The following is a 21285-nucleotide window of genomic DNA, read 5'->3' on the forward strand; positions in this document are numbered from 1 at the left end:
AGATTACAGTATGTACTTTTCTGTCAAAATATAAGATATTTGAGGCGTGAAAAACATAAAAATAAAACCCCAGCTGTGATAGTGTACTTTCCCTCATCAAAATAGGAAGTGCTAATAAAAATTATTTATGTAAAGTCTCCATTATTGCTAATATCTAATAATAAATACATTTTTCAACCATTTTTGCATCAGAAAACTCCTTATCTGGAGAGAACAATACTAAAAGTCACATTATCCAAAATTCCACTGTGCTAGGTTTAGCATCTGTGTTTGTTCTAGACATTTGGTCATTAGCATGGCTTGTTTAGAGAAGAGCTTTCTTTCCAAATTCAACAAGTGAGGAATGAGCTGGTAAACCAGGACGTATCACTGGTTTTGGCTTGAAAGACTGTGGAATGCTAAATTTAATTTAATTGCTCATTGTTGCTCATGACAAGAATATTTAGCACAATCCCTGTTTGTTACCCACACCATTCTTTCTGTAGAACTCCAGAGACCTGCATCCTTAATTACCCAGCTTGTTGTCATGTTGATTTTGTTGATAAAGCATGGGCTTTTCTTTTACACAGGCTTTCCAGCAAGAAATTTCACTGAACAACAGCAAAATTGAGCAGATAATTGTGCAAGGTGAGCAACTCATTGAGAAAAGCGAGCCCCTGGATGCAGCTGTGATTGAAGAAGAACTAGATGAGCTGCATCGTTACTGCCAAGAGGTCTTCGGTCGTGTGGAGCGCTATCACAAGAAACTTATCCGCCTTCCTGTGTGTATATTTACATATGTTTTTACTTGTCTGGTTTGTTGCCATTTTACAAATGTGAGAATGAGGAAAGATGTTGAAATGAAGCCTGCGTGACTTTCCGAAAGTCCTGTGGTTAAATTTTGTTGCAACCCTGACCATCTGTCTCCCTTCATTACATGCTGTTTGTGTCCTGCTCAGAGAGCAAACTGACAAGATCTGGAATTTCTGTAAATCACCATGAAAATCCATGCAAATTGGAGATTTATAGAACTTTATTCATGGGGGTAGCACTGTGGTACTGGTCATAAGAACATCTCCCTGCACTGTCAGATAGTTTGATTGGCAGCTTAGTGAAGTTTTTTTTAAAAAAAAAAAAAAGATAAAATTATTTTTCTCATCAGAAGAGACAGAAATTTGTCTCCAGAATTGAACACAAGCTCAAAAGTAGAAAAGGGAAACAAAAGGAGAAAGTGGAAGGAAAACAATTTTTGGTAGCTCAGGTTCTGCTGAATGAAAGGAGCAAAATCCAGGGGTTTCAAAATATGAAATAGCATAGTGAGAGCAGTGCTCATGATAAAGATCACTTACGCTTTCTGTTAATTGATTCCAGATGTTTTTCTAACTTAGTATTTGCATTGAAGTAACATCAGTAAAAGTCTGGAGATACTTACCTTATGTGAGACTTTATGGTGCCTCAAGTAATTAAATGAGCTGGCACTTTGATCTTCTTTGTTGTTTTGGTTTTTTAGTACACCTTAAAAACAATGAAAGGAAAGTGCAAAAGGATGCAAAACGAAAACCTCCCCCAGTGTGGCTGTCACCTAATGCTACTTTATTTCAGTGTCCCAGGCTGACCGTGCAGTGCCTTTGCACGTTTCATTGATTGCTTCTGTTTGCATTATGCTTCTAGCTAACAGATGACGAGCACGACCTCTCTGACAGAGAGGCGGATCTGGATGAATCAGCAGATCTCTCTGACATACGCTGGCATGACAAATCTGCGGACAGCGTTCTCTCCCCGCACCCCTCTTCCAACCTTTCGCTGCCTCTTTCCCAGCCCCTGAGGAGTGAGCGATCGGGGCGAGATACCCCTGCGAGCGTGGACTCCATCCCCCTGGAGTGGGATCATGACTACGACCTTAGCAGGGACCTGGAGACAGCTGTTTCACGGGCACTGCACTCTGAAGAAGATGGAGGACAAGAAAAAGACTTCTACCTGAGAGGAGCAGCTGGCATAGCAGGTATGGTGGCAGACCGTGTGCTTTGTTTTCTCTGAGTAAAAAAAAAGGGAAATGTTACATGTGTGATTGTGTGGCCAAGATTCTCATGGAAAAGTACTTTAAATAGCCCCTGGTGACTTTAAATAGTGTTTCCTAAGTGATCTCAGTGGCCCTCTGGCCTTAGAGACAGTGATGGACATTCCTGGATGACGACAGCCTTGGAAAATGGCAAAGGCGTACATGATATGGCAGGGAATTGGCTGTGTATCTGTGTGTGAGGCCTGCCAGCTGGGATATGTCGTCCTTAACAGCCCTGTGTCCTAAGTTACTCTGACTAGAAGAAACTATACTGGATATGGCAACAAGTGCAGAACAAAGTAATGAAGAAATGCTGTGAGAGAGACCCACAGAGAAAATCATCAAGCGTTTAAATAAATCCTAACTCAGTCCTTATGCAGGCAAGACTCCAGCAAATGAGTGTTTAGTCTGAGGTGGGATCTTGGGTCTTGCTCTCCACTGAAGTTGGAAATCCTTTCTAAGTGTTTGTGCTTTGTGTAATAAATCTTAACAAGTGAAAGTGCCCAAATGGAGCTAGTTGTGGGATAAGACATATCAGTGTCTTTTACTCTGATCTTGTGGCTGTCTTTTGCTTTCCAGGTCATTGCTCTGAAAAGAGTCAGGTTTTCCTGGATTATATTAAGAGACTTTGTAGCAGGCTCCCTGTGTTTCAGTCTTCATCTTTTTCTTCTCCAGAGAGAATGTTTGCTATTGGAACCATTTATATAATCCATCTCATGAAAAGGACTCCTGCTGTAAGGAGACAGCCATTGCTGAGCCATCAATTCAGATTGTGCTTTTATTTTTTCAGATGTAGAGATCCCTGAAACTCTTGAGGCCTATGTAACCCTCACAGAAAACGCCCTCAAAAATATCTCTGGTAGGCATCATAAAAGACTAAGCATAGCCAGATGCAAATACCATGGTGCACAAGCCTAACTTCTTTCTCTTCTCTTAGCATCTGCTATCTTTTCACAGCTTACAAGAAATATATTTCTTACATGGCAGCATTGGCATCCTAACTTAGAAGTATCCTCCTGCTTTACTACTACACTTAAAGGTATCATTAGGGGCATGGATGAAATGATGTCTGAAGTATTAGCCTTGCCACCTTGGCTAAGTAAACTAAACTGATCTGATTGGTCTTTTTTCTCTGGTGTCCATCAACTGGACTAATACATGGTTACATCTAAAGGCAGAAGGAAAAGGTATAGAGCAATACCTAATTTTTCAGGTTTGCTTTTTTTTTTTTTTTAACACAGCCACATCTTGGATTATCATGCAGATATAAACTTTTCGGTTAGTTGTTGTTTCATGTGATCAAAATGTCAAGTAGAGGTACTTTCTTTATCTTAGTCTCATATATTGGAAAATTACTTTCTCATTGCACAAGATAACCTACTGTCTCATTTGTTAGATGACTCTCTTGGAGGAATTAGATGCATTTGAAATACCTTTTCTCATGATTTCAAGGTTTTCCTCTTCTAAAATAATGACTTCATTGCAAACAACAAACATTTAAAATCTTAGTGTCTGTGACACAAGCCTCAGGTTCACCACCCATTTTTATTTACTCCCCAAATTAGTGAAATAATATTATTGATTAATTATATTGATAAGTAATACCCTTAACAGCAGTAATAGCAGTACTTACAGAAAAAATGTTTCATTTTCTGACCTGTGAAAATTTTTAAAGTAATGAGCAAAAAGCAGTGTTGAGCACTTTGTCCTGTCCATTTGGGGTGTTCTATATGAAAAAAGATTATTCATCCAAGAGGCACCATTTCCTGTAATTAGTTGGACAGAAGGCTCTCCTTCTCTATCCTGTTTTTAATTGTGTCTTTATGAATGAATTTGAACTGTCTTTGTAAACAGATGGAAATCAGGCATAATGATAGAATATGCATAAGAAGGATCTCATGTGGTCCTCTAGGCTGCAGCCTGCTTCACATTAGAATTTTCTGTAGCTAATTTTTATCACAGAATTCAGCTGACCTCTATAAGGAAAATACAAGTTAGTCCTGCTTCAGAAACATTGCTATAGGTTCCCAATAGCTTGAGTGAGTAATACCATCTTGCAGATATGTTAAGCATGATCTTTCTCAAGTACCTAATTGGAAAAATACTGTGAATTTTGCTGCTTACTGTGGTTGCCCAAATCAGTCATTGACTACTTGCTGTGGGCCTCCAAGATGTCCAGTCATCTATGGATTTTGACAATGATTATAACAGTCTCACTTAGCATTTGTAAGCCACTTCTAGTCTTTAAAATTGTATATAAATAGGATCCTTTTATGGAGATCCAAATTCTGCTGCTTTTTAGTGGAGAGGAATAATACAAACAGAAATGAAGATACCAAATTTTTATATGGATTTAGATCATACAAATGGAGATTTGGGTTAGAGGGTTTTATTTGACAGTGTTTGAAAGGGAAAAAGATGTTTTCCAAAATCAGTGAAGTTAGCGTATGCTTTGCTGAGAACTTTCTCTTTAAAAAAAGGCAAGGCATTCAATGTGGGGGAAAAGTCACTTCAGAATAATTTGCAAGCCTGCTTTAAACTGTGGACTCTTCTCTAGTATGCTTATGGCAAGCTTGTTCATTGGCATCATCTGCTGAAGGTTGCTAACACTAATGTAACTAGTTACCACTTACCCTTGACATTGTAGCACTCATACTGCTGCCGCCACATTTCTCCTTTACTCTCTAATCTAAATAGTATTCCTAATATCAATTCTGCCTGGGTAAGGAAAAAAAATCTTTGGAAAAATTGGGGTGACAGTCACTCTTTTTTGGTTGTGATACAGGTGAACCAGGTGCCCTGGAAGCACATATCCGACAGCTGGACAAGGCCTTGGACACCAGTCGCTTCCAAATACAGCAAACAGAAAACATCATCCGTAGCAAGACACCCACAGGACCAGAACTGGATTCCACTTACAAAGGATATGTGCGTGTGTTTTGGAGCCCCAGTCAAAAATGCATTTCAAGCTTATCTTAGCTTTGCCATTGAAGGAAATACAGCTGCTTCAACAGAGCAATTAGCTGCAACTGCTTCCCAGACTCACTCATATGCTTGCTACCCTTAATCACATGCTATCGTTGTTTATGTTATTAGTGTGTTCACAATAGTATAAGATTAGAGGAACATGACTCTCAGGAATTTATTTTCCTATTACATTGTTGGAGATGTCAAGAAGTACTTTCTCACACATGCTTTTATCCATCTAGTGATGATACCCTTGTTTGAATTTCCTCTGCTTTTAAAAGCAGGTTTTATAGCTTCAGGCACAGTGTTGTTAATGAATTATAAACATGCAACATAGAAACAAGGTTGCATGTATGGAATCCCTGATTAAAAAGCTTTCTCAGAGAGGTTTTCTGGAAGATAAATCTCTCTCTAAGCCACTCAAGTAATTTTATTACAGACAGAATTTAAAAATTAGCTGCTTGGATGCATAGTAGTATTTCTACATTTAGGTTAATTTTCTTTATTGGTCTTCTAGCGTCTTTCCCATAGTGTCTTAAAATGCAGAAAAGATGGCACCTAAGACATCTAGATCGATTTGGCATAATGGCACTGTGTTATTTCTGTTTAGTCTTAACTTAAGCTTTAAGCCTTTATTGTCTCCATGTACTTTTTTTGTAGGATCAGCACAGATTTTTATAATAATAGATTTTTTTCTTCATACTTATACTTTTGGAAATTTCTCAAATTTGCATTGTAATTCATACTGCCCATACAATTGGTCCTGTACACTGCATATTGAAAAGGGATATTTTGTTTGTTAACACAGATGAAACTGCTAGGTGAATGCAGTGGAAGCATAGACTCGGTAAGAAGGCTTGGATATAAACTGAAGGAGGAAGAAGAAAAATTTTCAGGACTCATTAACATGAACAGTACTGAAACACAAACAGCTGGTAAGTAACGTAGTTATTTGATGAACAGCAATTATGGAATGATGCAAACATGCAAGGATTTTCTAAATAAACATTGGTATTATTTGCTGACATATATATTTACGTGACTGACTGTTACCGTGTTCTGTTTAACATCTTTTAATAGGAATAGAAAGAATTAGTAAGTAATACACACTCCTTGTGTAGGCCCTATGAAGAGTTTAGGCATACAAGTCCATTTTAAGAACCCCTTCATATCATGAGGCATAACCCTAAGCCTTTCAGAAAGTCCCTATGGATGCAATGGGTTTTTGTTGTAAGACTTCTCATGAAAAAGGTTGCTTATATTGCTGTACAAAACACCTAAGTCAGCATTTGTTTCTTCTAATATTAGCTTTCACCTCTAAGATTATCTGCCTACAGTAAAGAAATTTATTTTCACCTGATAGAAGTATTCACCTAATTTTAAACATCAGCTGTAGAACAAGAGATACTGGATTGTAAAAACATGGATTTATTCCAGAGACTACAAAGGCGTCATCTCAATTCTAAGCTTGACAAAATATGCTACCCATATAGTCTCTTTTATTTTGTTTTAAATTTTAAGTTGATGGAATGATACAACTTGTCCTTCTACCATAGCATTTCAAGATATCTAGCAAGAAGAAATAGCCCCTAATTTATTTCTTTTTAGTGCAGGTGTTTATCCAATGCATCAGCAGTAGCTTAGGCAAATGTAGTGAGCTGTGACAATTAAAGTGTGATAGGCACAACTACCTATGAAAATAATATGTGGTTAGTTAGATATATTCACATTTCTTGTCTGGTTTGCACTTATGGTAATTTAAGATGTCTTTTTTTGCCAGCATAACCTGGTTTTAGAGACCTGCATGTATCAGCTTAATTCTGCTCATAGAAGTCTGACATTAGAAAGCAACAAAATTGCCTGCTGACTGGAATCGTCAAGATTCTTCATTCTTTCTCTCCAACATCACTTTCTTCAATCTAACTTAGTTTTTAATGTGGTTAAAGTTTGTGGCTTAGGGTTTTTATGGAGCATCTTTTTGTCCTAAACAGTATTCAATTCATGCAATTGTGTCCGTGTAGCTAGCAGATTTTTTTGGCTTTTGTTGAATTTAGTGTTTGTAATTCCAGGTGTAATTGAAAGATGGGAATTAATCCAGGCTCAAGCTCTAAGCAAGGAGCTGAGGATGAAGCAGAACCTTCAGCAATGGCAGCAGTTCAACTCTGACCTTAATAGCATCTGGGCTTGGTTGGGAGAAACTGAAGAGGAACTGGAGAAGCTCCACCGCCTTGATCTCAGCACTGACATACAAACTATTGAGCTCAGAATTAAAAAACTGAAAGTGAGTTTTACTGGTTTTTTTCCGTGAGTTACCTTGTAAAACTGAATGCAACAGGTATATTAAAGAGGTTGCAAATAATTGCAGTTGGTTTGCCTCACATAGCAGGCTGCTGCTGATAAAGTAACTGGGAAAGTGATTTTCTGAATCACCTTTTGGCAGGAAAATGTACCACTGGCAATCCAAATGAAGTTTTGGAGTAGTAATTCTGTGGCAATTCTGTAGTTCCAGAATGTACAGATAACTCCTGATGTCACCCAAACTGATGAAATAAAAAAAAGTGCCGAGTTAGATCAATTCTCTTCTACTCAAATAGGTAACAAAATAGGTGCTCCAAAAGAAATGCCTCATTGAGATATACAGCTTTGTGTGGAGGAAGGAAAGAGTCCAAAGGGGTTGTAACCTACCCAGTGTCACCAGTGCAACATAGGAAAAATTTGATGCCCCTTTGCAACATTCCTTTTCTTCTGTCATGTCAGATGCATCAAGATCTGAATGTTACTTTTTCATCTCTCTCATATATTTTACAGCTATAAAGATCTGCAAATGTGGTGGCCCACAACTTCACATTCAGTTACTAGTATCTTACAAGCATGGGCACGAAAATATGGGACCCAATGTCAAAATGCACTGTGCTTCATGCCAGGGATGAGGTGAACAGACAGTAAGGGCTGTTTCCAGCAGTGATCCATGAGAACCATGTCAATGCTGATCTTCACTGTAATCCAAATATAGCTGCCATAAGTACTACAAAGGTTACTGTGACATCGTGCTTTTCAGTAAATGCTGTAATGTAGGTGGAAAATGGGACATTTCATAAGAATTCTGTTCTTATCTCACCCCCTCTTTGAAAGCCCATTAGTACCCTCCAAACCAAAGGAGGTGGGGTTTCTTTTGTGGCTTCCAATGTAAACAAATCAGAGTTTTTATACAAGCTGTGCTTCTATAAATTGAAGTTCTTTATACTCTTTGTATGTTTTTGTTTCTCTCAGTAAAAGCTTTTCTTTTAAAATATTGATGACAGCAGTTTCCACTTGAAAATATGTTGGTTTTCATGTTAATCAGCAAAACTGTGAAGTGAGGGCAAAAGTTTTATTGTGAGTTCAAATAGAGTTGTGCTATGTCTTTAAATTTTGTTGGACCTATTCTGTCTTTAAAATATCTGAAACATGAGCCAGATCTTTAAAATTCAACTCTGACTTCAGGCTTTTAAGACTTTACAAGTTTAATTGGCTTGGTCTTATTTATGCTCACAGTAAAATTTTAGTAGATGTTAAAGAGTGAACATTTGCAGAGTCACAGAGTGAGCACAGAAGTATCATATCCAGAGTAAAGGGACATGTTACAGTATGGTGCCTTTCTGCAGCTGCTGATGGCAAATCATTGCAGTCTTGTGGTGCCTTCTCTATTTTTTTTTCCCTGAAAGTCATGTTTTACCGATTTCCATTCTTTCTTCCCCTTTGTCTTATCATCAAGGAGCTGCAGAAAGCAATTGATAACCGCAAAGCCATCATCTTATCCATCAATCTGTGCAGCTCAGAGTTCACTCAGTCAGACAGCGAGGAGAGCAAGAAGCTCCAGGAGCGCCTGACTCAGATGAACGTGCGCTGGGAGCATGTGTGCAGCATGATCGAAGAGTGGCGCAGCTCCTTGCAGGATGCATTAATACAGTGCCAGGTTTGTACTGTGCCTGTTTCAAATTGTCAGCCACCACATATTGAAAATATAAACCATTTACTTATCTGGTGTGCTCACAGTCCATCTGAAACTTGCCTGTGGAAGCCAAAATACAGCTTTGGCATATGTTTTTCTCAAGGATGCACCTGCGCTACCTAAAACATCTATTTACAGTCCAATATTTACTAAATTTGTCATCTCTGGAATAGTATTCTAATATTCTATTGTACACTTGGTAGAAGTTACTCTATTTAGCTAGTAGGATGTATCAGAGGATAAATTAAAAACCTGAATTTGACTGGAATATTTTGCTAGCCTGTTGAAATCATGATTCATCATTTGCAGGATTTCCATGAACTGAGCCACGGTTTGCTGCTTTGGTTGGAGAATATTGACAGAAGAAAAAATGAAATTGTGCCCATCAATCCAAACCTGGACTCAGAAATACTGCAGGATCATCACAGACTTCTGATGGTAGGACTATAATCACCCTTTTCTCTCCCAAAACACTTCACCAGAAAAACATCTAATCAGATTTCTCTTTCTCTTGAGGGTGAGCACTGTACATTGTGTACTAACACAGAGCTGTGGGACCCGTGTCAGTGACTGACTTTACCTTGGTAGGGAGCACCACTCACTTTCATTAGTAGCACAACACATGATTTTAAATCTCAGGCACCTACTAGGCTTCTGTATATCTTCCTGTCAGATTAGAAATTTGTATTGCTTCTCTTTTTTTTCCATTTCTTTAATTTCAAGTGTTGAGTTTCATGAGTTCTAGCTTTTTTCCTTTTTTTTTTAACTGCTGTTAAAAAAATTTGATGCTTGCCTTGGCAACAGCAAATCAGACGTGAACTGCTGGAGTCTCAGTTGAAGGTGGCGTCACTGCAAGATATGTCTTGCCAACTGCTAGTCAATGCTGAAGGCAAGGATTGTCTCGAAGCCAAAGAAAAGGTACATGTCATTGGAAACAGATTGAAGCTCCTCTTGAAAGAGGTCACACGTCATATTAAAGACCTAGAGAAAATTCTAGACATTTCAAGTAGCCAGCTGGTAAGTCACGTCTTTTTATTCCTTTCTGTTCAGTGAGCGTGCTTCCTGCTGTTTTGACTGCCTTTCTCTGAACAGTGCTGTTGGCTGCTCTGTTTCTGTGGTTTGCGGTGCTTATCAGGATGGAACATGTAATCTTTAATACCATAAAGTAATCTTAAACTTCATAATGTAAATATCTCTTCTGATATGATGGGGTTTTTTAATTCACTAATATTTTTCTGTTTGGTATAGCAGTAATTACTGAACTTCTTGGTTTGTTTACCCTGCTATTACTGAATCAGTCAACTGGCAAAGTATATGAGATAATTATTCCAGTTGCAGTACTGAAAATTACAATGTGTCAGTTGTCACTGGAAAGGACGTTAATGCACACTCTGTCAAAGAGAGGAAAAAAAAGCATAAAATAAATTCTGTAGGAGTCTCTCATATGTGTCTCTTAGCTTTGAGCTATAGTCCAAATCTTCAAATTGTCATGCATCTCAGGGTGTGTGAGAGGGAGTTACACATACATCTTTGCAAGCAGTGACAGATATAAAGCAAAGATTTCAAGGCTCTCCTTTAGTTAACCTTTTTTTAAAAGTCTTGGATTAGTAGGAACTTAAAGCACAAGAACTCAGCTCTTCACTCCTTCTAGTGGATTTCTGCCTGTTTAATTAAAATCATGGTAGTACCAAACTCTTCTTGTAATTCACAGCCAGTGAAGAACAACTGGTTTTTCCGCTGTATTGACTTGGGTGGAAAATATGTCACCTAAAAAATAATGAAGTTTTAACTACTGTTTGCTTTTCTTTTCCTTTAGGGCTGACAGAGAAAACATGTAATGCCTTAGTCTTTTAAAAATTTGGTAACAAAATTTAGCTGCTTTATTTTATTTGCCTTGGAAATAACTCTGCTGGAATTTCACTTAGGGTAATTTTTGTAGTTTGCTTATCTGTACAGCTAGTTGCTGTATTTCTGAGCTCCATTCCTTCTGAACTTTAGGAATTGTCCTCATGGTCTTCTGATGAATTAGACACATCAGGCTCAGTGAGTCCTGTATCTGGAAGAAGCACTCCAAGCAGACAGAGAACGGTAATTTCATGTCATTTATTTTCTTCCACCTCTTGGGTGGGAGCTCTAGATGTCTACAGCAGTTCTAGCCAGCTGGAAGTCACCCCTTCTCACTTGTTAGAAAAGGAAATGGCATAAACCAAAAGCAAAACACAGCTGCTTTCCCCAACCCTGCTGCATATCCCATCCTGCATGAAACCAGAAGTGGTAAATACTATCTGAAACCAGGGCTGTCAGTGTGGTTGGTTTACCATGGTATGGCATGTCGTGTCTCTTGTATTTTGCTCTAGTGATGGCAGCACCCCAAAGTCTGGTCTTGTCTGGTATAATCAGTCCTCCATTTCTGTTTGGCCTTCTCTTCAGAGCTGCTTCATCAAGAATCTCAATAAGTTTTTTTGTCATTTCTGATGCAGGTTGCAGATGGTCTTATTGAGACTTTGGATGAATGGCTAAGTAGAGCTGAAGGGCACAAAACATTATTCAAACCAGTTAGTTGTGCAGGACCTAATCAATGGCTATGGTGGCAGCTCTGGAGTTGTCCATCTACATCGCTGGCACAAAATTCAAGAAATATAGCAATACATGCCTAGTACTTAACACTTCCATAATCTGAGCCCAAATTGGAACTGCAATTATTTTGTCTTTTTCTGCAATTCTATTGGTTGATTAATTTGCTTTTTTCCTTAGTTCTTAAGACAATCAGATTGGTTTTGTTTTGTTTTGCTTTGTTTTTCCATTTGCACTTTTTTGTAAAGCCTCTGAGTTCTGTCTTGATAAATTTATGGCTCTTGAAATTGGTTTATTTTTTTAATTTTTGTTTACATTCACTAGTTTCCTTTTAGATGCTAGTATGAGAATGTAAAGGAATACTGGCTTTTCCAAAGGAGAATATAAACTTAACATTTTATTTCCGAGGTCAATGCTTTTTTCTTTTAAATTTAAACCTAAATAATTTATAGTAATTCTGATATCACAGATGTAACTGAAAGTTGCCTAACCATTACAGAAAATGGAGAAGTATTTTACCATAAAATCTTTGTCTAGAGAGCATTTAGAATTATGGTAGGTTTCATCTTAATATTTTAATAAGGATTTGCCTATCTCTAATTTGTTATTGTTCATGTACATGACTACTTTTTTTCTTTTTTTTTTTGTCCATAATTCATAGCTAAGTTGTATGATTCCTTGGGTATAGTTTTCAAACTTCTGGGTTCTGCATCTTCACAATTTTGAAGACTGAAGTGATAGTGTTTAGAATTTCAGTGCCAAATATGCTAATACTAAATAAATAAACACTAATAAAAAAATACAATCAGAATTATAAATATCTAACTGCATTAAATAATCCAGCAAATAGCTGTGAGTGCAAGAATGCACCTCCAGTTATTTGGCCTTCAAAATTGTGGGGTGGAGGAGAGGCAAAACTTGTCAAAGGAGGGTCTTGGACCTTTTTCCTTGAGAATATTCATTTTTCTGCATGTGCATTTTTAAATCTATGTATTTTTCCATATCCAACTTAATTAGATTTCATCTATTTCATATTACAAATTATTTGAACTAAATTTCTAGAGACTTTTTTTAAAACCCAGAGCTACTGTTCATAAACATAATGTCTAAACTGTTATTTTTGAGTTCCCTATGTACGTTCCAATAATTTTCATACTCAGCTAGGTGCAAAGAAAAGCCAGTTTCCTTGATTTATGGGTATTGGTCACTTCACTTGATTTTTTTTTTTTTTTTATGTTTCCTTTGCTGCATTTTTAATTTAGTTTCATCAGTAGCTTGTCTTTATTTGCCTGGACTGAACATTCTTCTTTCTTTACCCCCTGTTCATTGCAAACAGCCACGGGGCAAATGTAGTCTCTCACAGCCTGGACCCTCTGTCAGCAGTCCACATAGCAGGTACCTTATTCTCCTGGTTTCCGCACTCTGTTCTAGAACACCAAGGGGATGATAGAAATTGGCCGTGATTCCTCTCAGCCTGCACTGACTCCATCAGGTGGTCAGGACTTACACAAGTGGTAACTTCCCTTTTGTTAATTGTTTGGCAAAAGGGGTGGAATCAATTACTTCAGATTCTTTGTTAAATAGAGATACAGACTAATCCTTGGACACCTGCAGCTTTTGCTTCACAGAAATCCCATGTAATCAACATTTATTTTTCATATGCCTGAGCAGGGTGATGGTGTGTTTACACTCATGATACTTAATGATTATTTTATTTTGGCATGATTTATGAGGAATGCTAGTAAGTTCATGGCAAACACTTTCTATCATCCTCTTTACCTCTAGATATTAAATTAAGGCAGGTAATAGGCCAATATCATATTCTAGAATTCACAAAACCCACAGATCTGGATGAGACATACTAACATCCTTTTCTTTCTTTCTTTCTTTTTTTCTTCTTTTTTTTTTTTTTTCTCTGAAACGTTTTGTTCAGTTTGTGGGTTTTCAATACTTTAGCCTCAAAACTAAGAGTCAGAATTTGAGAGTATTGAGACTTGGGATCACTTTCTCTCCCCTCCTCAGACGACTGCAATATAACATGCTAACATTGCCATGGCTCGCCCAGTGCTCACATCCCTGCATTGCTCCGGGAGCAGCATTGCCCCATCTCTGTCTGACCAGTAGAGAGCAGGCTTGCAGCTACAGCTCCTTGCTTTCCACAGTGTCTCCAGCAACCTGTCATCTCTGCAGCTAACAGTGCTTCTGCATTCTTGTTGTTGTCAGTGTGATGTGTGTACCTTTGCTCTTTCACTGATTGGTTTACTAGCCTCTACAACTATGAAGTTAAAAAAAGAAAAAAAAAGGCAAATGAGCAAGCCAACGTGTATAAAGAGGACATCTTTTGCTAATTTAGCATCTTACACACTGCTAAAATAATCAGAAAGTGTGATTAAGGTATATTTGTTCTTATTATATCTAATAAATCTCATTTAACCTAAATCTCATTTATTCTCTGCATATCAAAAGTGAACTGATTTATTTTTAAAATAGCTCCTGTTAGAGTCAAAGATTTTATGTTGGAAAGAAGAAAATAAAAAATTAAGTAATTTTTTTTAAAATAACTCCTGTTAGAGTCAAAGAACACTGGATTTAATACAGTGATTGAGCCACAAACAAGCAGACAAAAAAATACCTTAAAAGTATTATTTTTTTCATGAGCAAAATCAAGACTTTAGTCAGCAAAATTATTCTCATTATAAATGAAGTAAAGAGCAAAACTACTTACCACGTAGATACTTACATAAACACTTCTTTTAAAACATTTGCTTTACATGTGTAGTTAGGGACTGTGAGTTAAGTGGCACAGTTGTAAAGCCATGTAACAGATGGAACAGGTAAAGCATCTTTTACTGTTTCCACACGCACTAAGAAGCTGACTATTTTTAAGGATTTTTTTTTGCCTTTGAAACAAAAGGAAACCACATAGAAGATAGAGCATACATATAAACTCCATCTTTTTGTCTGATGGAGAAAGAGAACTAATTATTCAGCTCCAGTCTGCTATGATGCTTGGCGTTTAGTTTCTTGTAGGGAGGAAAAAAAGTGAGGAGAGGGGCTTTACTCTGCAGCCACTAACAGCGAGGAGGAGGGGACGATGTCTTTGACAGATCAGCATGCTTGCACTAGCACCATTGTACTCAAGGAACACACTGTGTGCGCTTTTCCACTCTCCTGCATAGGCAAACCACTTCTGCCAGCCTTCAGAGGTTTCTGGTTGTAGTGTTTCTGGTTGCTCAAAGAGCAGCTAGCAGTGCTTTGCAGCTTTGGGATCAGCCACTGTTCTAGCAGTGGCATTGGTGCAGCACCTTTCAGATCAAGGCTTTCCAGCACTGTTTATTAACACATCTTGTAGCAGCACAACACAATGTTCAATTTGTCATTCAGACAAGCATGGAATACAAATGAGTCACTGCTGAATAGGAAACTTAATCAAATGCACAAGCCAGACAGGTTGTGGTTGATGTATAATGTGGTCTTAACTGATAATGCAGTACAAGCTGTCACTATGTTCTTTAATATTTTGACATGCCTCTGATCAGAGTACTTTGTGTTTGATCTTGCACTGGATCAGCAAACCCTGTTAGACTTTAGTATAAAGGAGAAATAAAGTCAGTCCTAAAAGGTTTTTCACACAAGAAGTTGTGGAGGAAAGTTCATCTAAAAAATTAGAGGGGCCATGCTTTGTGTGTAACAAGTGTCATACCACTTTGCCTTCTCCATTATCACCACAAAAAGACAGGCATGTATAGTGTGATGCTAAGCAAGGTGCTAAGCAAGACTAGACATTGTGGATTTAACTGGAGCCTCATCCAAGCGGTACTAGTAATCGTGTGCTTATGTGGGAAAGCAAATCCAAGAAGCAATTCATCCTTTTTCATCAGTTTAGCAGAGCTGTCATAACTGCACACCTGGATCTGTGCCTGTGAATTTTTTTATAGTGATTAAAATGTTAAAAGATTAAAATAGGGGTTCATTTTGCTCAGGGTTGTTTACATTGTCTCTCTTGAGCAGCTCTATTCAAGTCTTGGTGCCAGAGTGCCAACCTCCATTTCCTGCTCTCCCGAAGCCTCCCCGAATGACTAGTGGATCTTTAAAGGTCACTTGCTGTTCCTGGAGCAGACCAAACCACATCACTCTTTGTGCCTTTGCCCACAAAATGGTATTCATGGCTACACAGTAGGTTTGGGTTTGGCTTGCCATGATTCTTTTCCCAGTTATCTCCCTCACTCTCACTTGGAGCTTGTTACTTAAACACCATATATAACTGCTGCTTCTTAAACTTACTGGATTCACTCACTTTTTTTCTGTGCAAGAAGCCAATCATGTCTGGTATTTGCAAAGACCTTCAGCATCTGTCATCAAATAGATGAAATTTACTATTCTTATATTTTGTGCAATAGTCTTTTAATAAAGGTATTAAATTAAGGCCCATTCTTGAATTACTGCAGTAAATAACATCCTACTAGGCCAGCAGTGCCTCTTTTTTTAATGTAAGCCTGTTTTCTCCATTCCATTGGTCACTTACCATTAAACTCACTTTATTTATTTCTATCAACTTCACTTGACTGATAAATTCCTTTTTGAAAGCTTTCAGATGCTTACTGCAATACAGATAGGTTACATCAATGATATTTTCCTTGGGAAAAAAATAGCAATCATCTTTACAAGAAGGTTCCCCTCTGAGCTGAAATTAAAGTTCACTTTGACCATCCTATCTATAGCCTGGTAAATTAGCTTCTCCTCTCTTGAAATGCTTAGAGAAGAGTTCCAGTGTCACTGACATTACAAACTCTCAAAGTAAGGTGAACTATTGCTTGCACTTAGGTTAATACATAAAATTTCTTGCCATGAAGAAGCTTACTGTTGGCCAGGACTGCAGCTGTGCTTCCCTCTTTCATTTGCTAAGTAGGAATTGTGTAGTGGATGTAGCAGATGGCCCTACCTCCTTCCCTCCTCACAGTGTGAAAAATGGTGGAGCAGTCAGAAGAGACGGCTGAAGAGGCAAGCCCAAGAACAGAAATTACATTTTTCTCCGAAGTGGCACACAGTATTTCAGCTTTCCCTTCTCCTGCCAGACTAAATAGGTGTTCTGTCCTTAAAAATAGTGAGCTTTTTTTATTAACAATATGTATTTTTAACCATGTCTCCTTACCAAATCCACTCTAAGGTGACCCATTCCATTTTTCAGCCAGTTATGTACATTGCAGTGGTGTATCTGCCATAACTACAGGCAGTATAGCACTCAAACTTCGTATAACTCCCCTTCTAAAAATGCTTTTGTAACATTTCACTATTTTCTTATTTGTTTCCACACATTATTCTTCAGTACCCTACTTCACTGCAGAAAAAATGGTTTGCTGTGAATTGTTTTTTGAAAGAAAGTTTATGCTCCTTTTTGAGATCAGGCATGCAAGTTTACATATAGCATTTCTCTTCTTTTTTTTTTTTTTTGAAAACACAAAGCAAGAAGTGCTAGACTGTGCTACTAAAGGCATAGGAAAAGAACAGAAAAAACAGGTATTAACTTTGCTCCCTTTTGATTCAGCCTTTTGGAAATTCCCATTCTGACACCCAGTGTTGCCCCAGAGTAGCTTTGGGCCAGTGAACAAAGTGACACTTTGCTCATTACCAAACACCAGTTAGCAACTGCAGAAATGTGGCCATTTTTTTATTTGGATTAACAACGTTTATACAATGAGAGCCTTGTAAATAGGTAAGGTGTGCAATCAAATGCTTGGAAGGTAATTAAGCACTCCTTGTTCCCTTTGTTCCTACCTCAGTCCATTAACTTTCTGTCTTAGTATTCTCAGACAGCAGAAGTCCTGATCTAATTGAACTTTAATGTGGAATGCTCTGATGCTGTTCAATGTGCCATGTCCTTTCAATATCTTCTTTATAATACGCGATCCTCCGTTATGCGATAAGCAACTTTCCATCTGGGCTACAACAGTGTGGATTCAGAAACCTCAAGATCTGATGTTTTGATCATCACTGCTTCCTGGGATATTTAGTTCAAGCTAATAATTCAGCATATCTGAGTGTTCATGTATGTGTTGGTCATCTGAACTTTACCAAATCTGCCTGGCTTTGTTCAAGTCTTCATAGTGGAGTGCTACACATAGATGAACAAGAAAATAAAATAATCTCAAGCATAGAAATAATTCTTTTCTGAACATATGGGAAGGAAACCCTTGCTAAGCCTAGCATTGTTTCGAAGATGATACTTTCATTTTTGGATACTTCCCCACACAGATTCAGATTTTTTAGAGAGACAGGATCAAAAGAGCAAGGGGAAGTCAAAGAAACAATAGGGAACCATCACCCCATACTTACTTTACTGGGGAGCATTTGACCTCGGCCAATACGCCTGATTTCCCACATCTCCTTATGAGCATTTTTATCTCTTAAACTCTAGGAAACCATAGGTTTTCTGAGGCTTCATAATCATAGCAACCATGCAAATGTATTATAGGAACAGATCTGAGACAAAATTCATGACCTAATGTCCTAATGGCAGAGTTCTTGAAGCAAGTTACTTGAAGGCTCTGAGTTCTTCTGGTTTTGGCTTGTGCTGAAATACAGTATTTTCCCATGCCATTTAATTAGCACACTGAGACCATCAGATTTAATCTTTCCTAGTCACTCTTTCCAGCTCTCTACAGTTTCAGTCAAAAAGAGAAATGTGAAATTTATGTCTTTATCCTCCATTAAAGTAATAGAACGGATTTTTGAAGTGTCCCTTTGGAAATACTTGTGTTAGATCTCTCCTGCCTCACAGACATGTGATAGGTATGTGCCATTTCAAGTAAGATCCATCAACATACGGGAGTAAATCACTTGGGAGGTGATAGGGTCAAGTCAGTTGAGCAGATAGATTTTAACTGCTGATTCTGTGCAAGAATCAAAATACAATGTGCTTTGTAGAAAATAAGTCCCCATTACCTGCATATTGGTGTATTGATTGACTGAAGATGATGTAACTGAATCTCAATGCATTATACCCTCATGGATACCTTATACATAAACAAATGTAGAAACTTCGGCAAATCAGTTGGGCATTTTAAACAAGAAGGCTTCCTTTTTAGACAGCATGCATTGAACAAATACAACAGGTATGGCCCACCTTTTATTTTCCCGTTCTCTAGCACAGTGCTTTAAGTGGAGAGTCCTCCCCATAAATGATAAAAGGGCTGTGGGGTCACAAAGCCCCTTCTATTGTGATCATTTGGTGTTTTCCTACCCAGTCTAGAAATACGGGGTCTCTTAAGAGTGTTGGGGAAATAGCACGTTCAGTGAAAATACCTCTGCAGTTGTCAATCCAAGTCTGTGCAGCTTGTAAACCAGCCTTCGGGGGAGGTTGACTGCCTCTGCTTGCTGCAGTAATGTTTTAGTGTATTCAAGTGTCCATCTTCTTTTCTCAGGTCCACAAGAGGTGGCTCAGGTTCCTCCCCTTCTGAGGCTGGGCCGGCGTGGCGGTGCCCTTCCTTCTTCCTCAGAGTCCTCAGAGCTGCTCTGCCACTTCAGCTCCTCTTGCTGCTCCTGATCGGGCTGGCGTGCCTGGTGCCAATGACCGAGGAGGATTACAGCTGTGCTATGGCAAACAACTTTGCCCGCTCTTTCCACCCCATGCTAAAGTACATGAATGGTCCTCCTCCATTGTGAAGGAGACCTGTGAGACAGCGGGAGACCTTGCTGGAGTGCTGGCTAGGAGCAAGATGGTTTTAAAGGGTGACAGGGTTTTCAGCATGGCAGCTTTACCTGTCTGCTGTAGCCACCACTGTGCCCGTATCTTTCTCTGCTGGCACTCAGCTCGAAACACATCAGTGTATCAGTATCAAACTGCACAGCGTACACCTGAGTAGCATCATTTCAATACTCGCATCCTGGGTACTAAGGAGGATGCAACGTGTATGAGGGAAACCTCTTCTGTACAGCTTTTGGGATCTTTTAGCCACTTTATATCCAGGTCATTGCCCTGTACTATGCATAGCCAAGGACTTGATACTGTAGATCCTTTCCTGTGTGCTGCTCTAAATGACCCATTAGCCAGTCTTTGTTAAATACCCTCTCAGTATCTACAGTATACAAAATAACCAATGCTTAAGGAATTTTAGAGCATTTGTAACATACAATTTTAAAGAATCTTGTATGGCAATGTATTATTCCCTGTGGTTTCTGTTTCAGGCATGGTGTTCTAACTTTTGCTTTGGATGCACAAGGTGTAAATCTGAGAAGCACTTTTTTAAGGTGTAAAAAAAAAATGGATGTAATAAATAAGATTGCAGAAGTTTTTATGAGGAAAAAATGTTGAATGTCAAGTTGAAAAACAAAGAACATATTTATGTATGTACAGTTTGCTAAGCCAAGTTTTGTTTGTATTGATTTCTTTGCATTTATTATAGATACCATAAAATATTTTGTCTACGTGCTTTTTAATGACAACTATGGAAACCTCTAAGTTTAGAAGGAGATATGTATGGTATAAAAAAAAATAGAAGACATCCATATGCTGCACTTCAAAAAATAATTAAAAATGCTGTAACAAATTAATGGTATTAGGTATATGTTTGAATGAGAAGATCTGGAAAACGACAACTGGCAGAATACATGGGAAGATATTCCGTTAGAAGTTGTGCTGATATTGCAAGCAGTAGATGTTTTGGATTAATGATTTATCACTTCAAGTTTTTCTTCTTTTCAAGCTGCTTCTTGAAGTTCCCTCTCACCTGTGTGGTTTTTTTCTGTCTGTGTTTGGTGTCTGCATCCACGTGCAGCCTTTGAAAATTGGGGTTGTACCAGTCCACACTGAAGCAGATTTTTTCCTATGGGTATACTGGAAACTTCCTAATACTTTCCATAGCAGCTCAATACCAAAATAGATATTTATGTTTTACCCATCGTTATTTTACCCATCGTTATTTTAGTGGAATAGGCCCGAAACACAAGCATAAATAGCAGAAAAACAGAGCAAACTGAAAACTCATTAACTTTCCAGAACTATTGTGAAAACTTGTAGTCTACTCAGTGGCACTTTGCCCATCTTATCTGTCAGAACTCGACTTTGAAAGAACAGGATTCTTCTCAATTATGAAAAAAAATATAGATTATGGCTCTTAAGTTACTGCTCTTTAATAAGCTTGGGGGTTTTGAAGCCATGACACACGCAGTGTGAATTTTTCTTCTAAGTTAGATGTTTTTGCTTAGAATATATTGGCTTGCATGACAGAAATAAAAAAGCCAGAAAAAACTACAAGCACATTAGTTGCTGTTATGTAGAATTACTTTCTGGCATATCATCTTTTGACCTGTTAAGAGGAGAGGGTGATTAGAGGTAGGGAACCACAAGCTGAACTCCAGCATTTGGAAGAGCCAAAATAAGGCTTCCTTTTCAGGTAAGTGTAACATTAACATTTTTGTGAAAAGGATTTTGTATGTTCACAAAATATTTTCAATGTCTGACACTGACACAAGTATGTGTTCTTTTCTAGGCTGAGTTTCCTTCTTTGCTATTCAGAAGTTATGCGAGGCTAGATTAACATTCATAATCACTGTTTCTTAATAGACAAAGATAAAGAACACACATTTGGGCTACCAGGAACAGATGTTACTTGAAAAAGGCCTTACATAAAATTGACCCCTCCTCTCTTTTCTGGTATTGTTGTCTTTGGTGACATAATTTAATCAGTGGTAATCAGTGCACCTACATGAATAATTC

The 21285-nt window shown here is 38.1% G+C and overlaps 1 protein-coding gene across 1 annotated transcript in view; it reads left to right on the forward strand.

The window, feature by feature from the left end:
* SYNE1 (spectrin repeat containing nuclear envelope protein 1) overlaps positions 1-20125 on the forward strand; it is a 294515-nt gene extending 274390 nt beyond the window's left edge. The window contains 12 exon segments of the mRNA XM_039568730.1: positions 570-761; positions 1651-1981; positions 2829-2897; positions 4824-4966; positions 5814-5940; positions 7075-7286; positions 8760-8960; positions 9306-9434; positions 9801-10013; positions 10995-11084; positions 12907-12965; positions 18992-20125. Of these exon segments, the coding sequence (XP_039424664.1) occupies positions 570-761; positions 1651-1981; positions 2829-2897; positions 4824-4966; positions 5814-5940; positions 7075-7286; positions 8760-8960; positions 9306-9434; positions 9801-10013; positions 10995-11084; positions 12907-12965; positions 18992-19232 (2007 nt within the window). The 3' untranslated portion in view covers positions 19233-20125.
* The last annotated feature ends 1160 nt before the right edge of the window (positions 20126-21285 follow it).

This window comes from Corvus cornix, chromosome 3 (genome assembly GCF_000738735.6).
Source record: "Corvus cornix cornix isolate S_Up_H32 chromosome 3, ASM73873v5, whole genome shotgun sequence".
In the NCBI taxonomy this organism is placed as follows: Eukaryota; Metazoa; Chordata; class Aves; order Passeriformes; family Corvidae; genus Corvus; species Corvus cornix.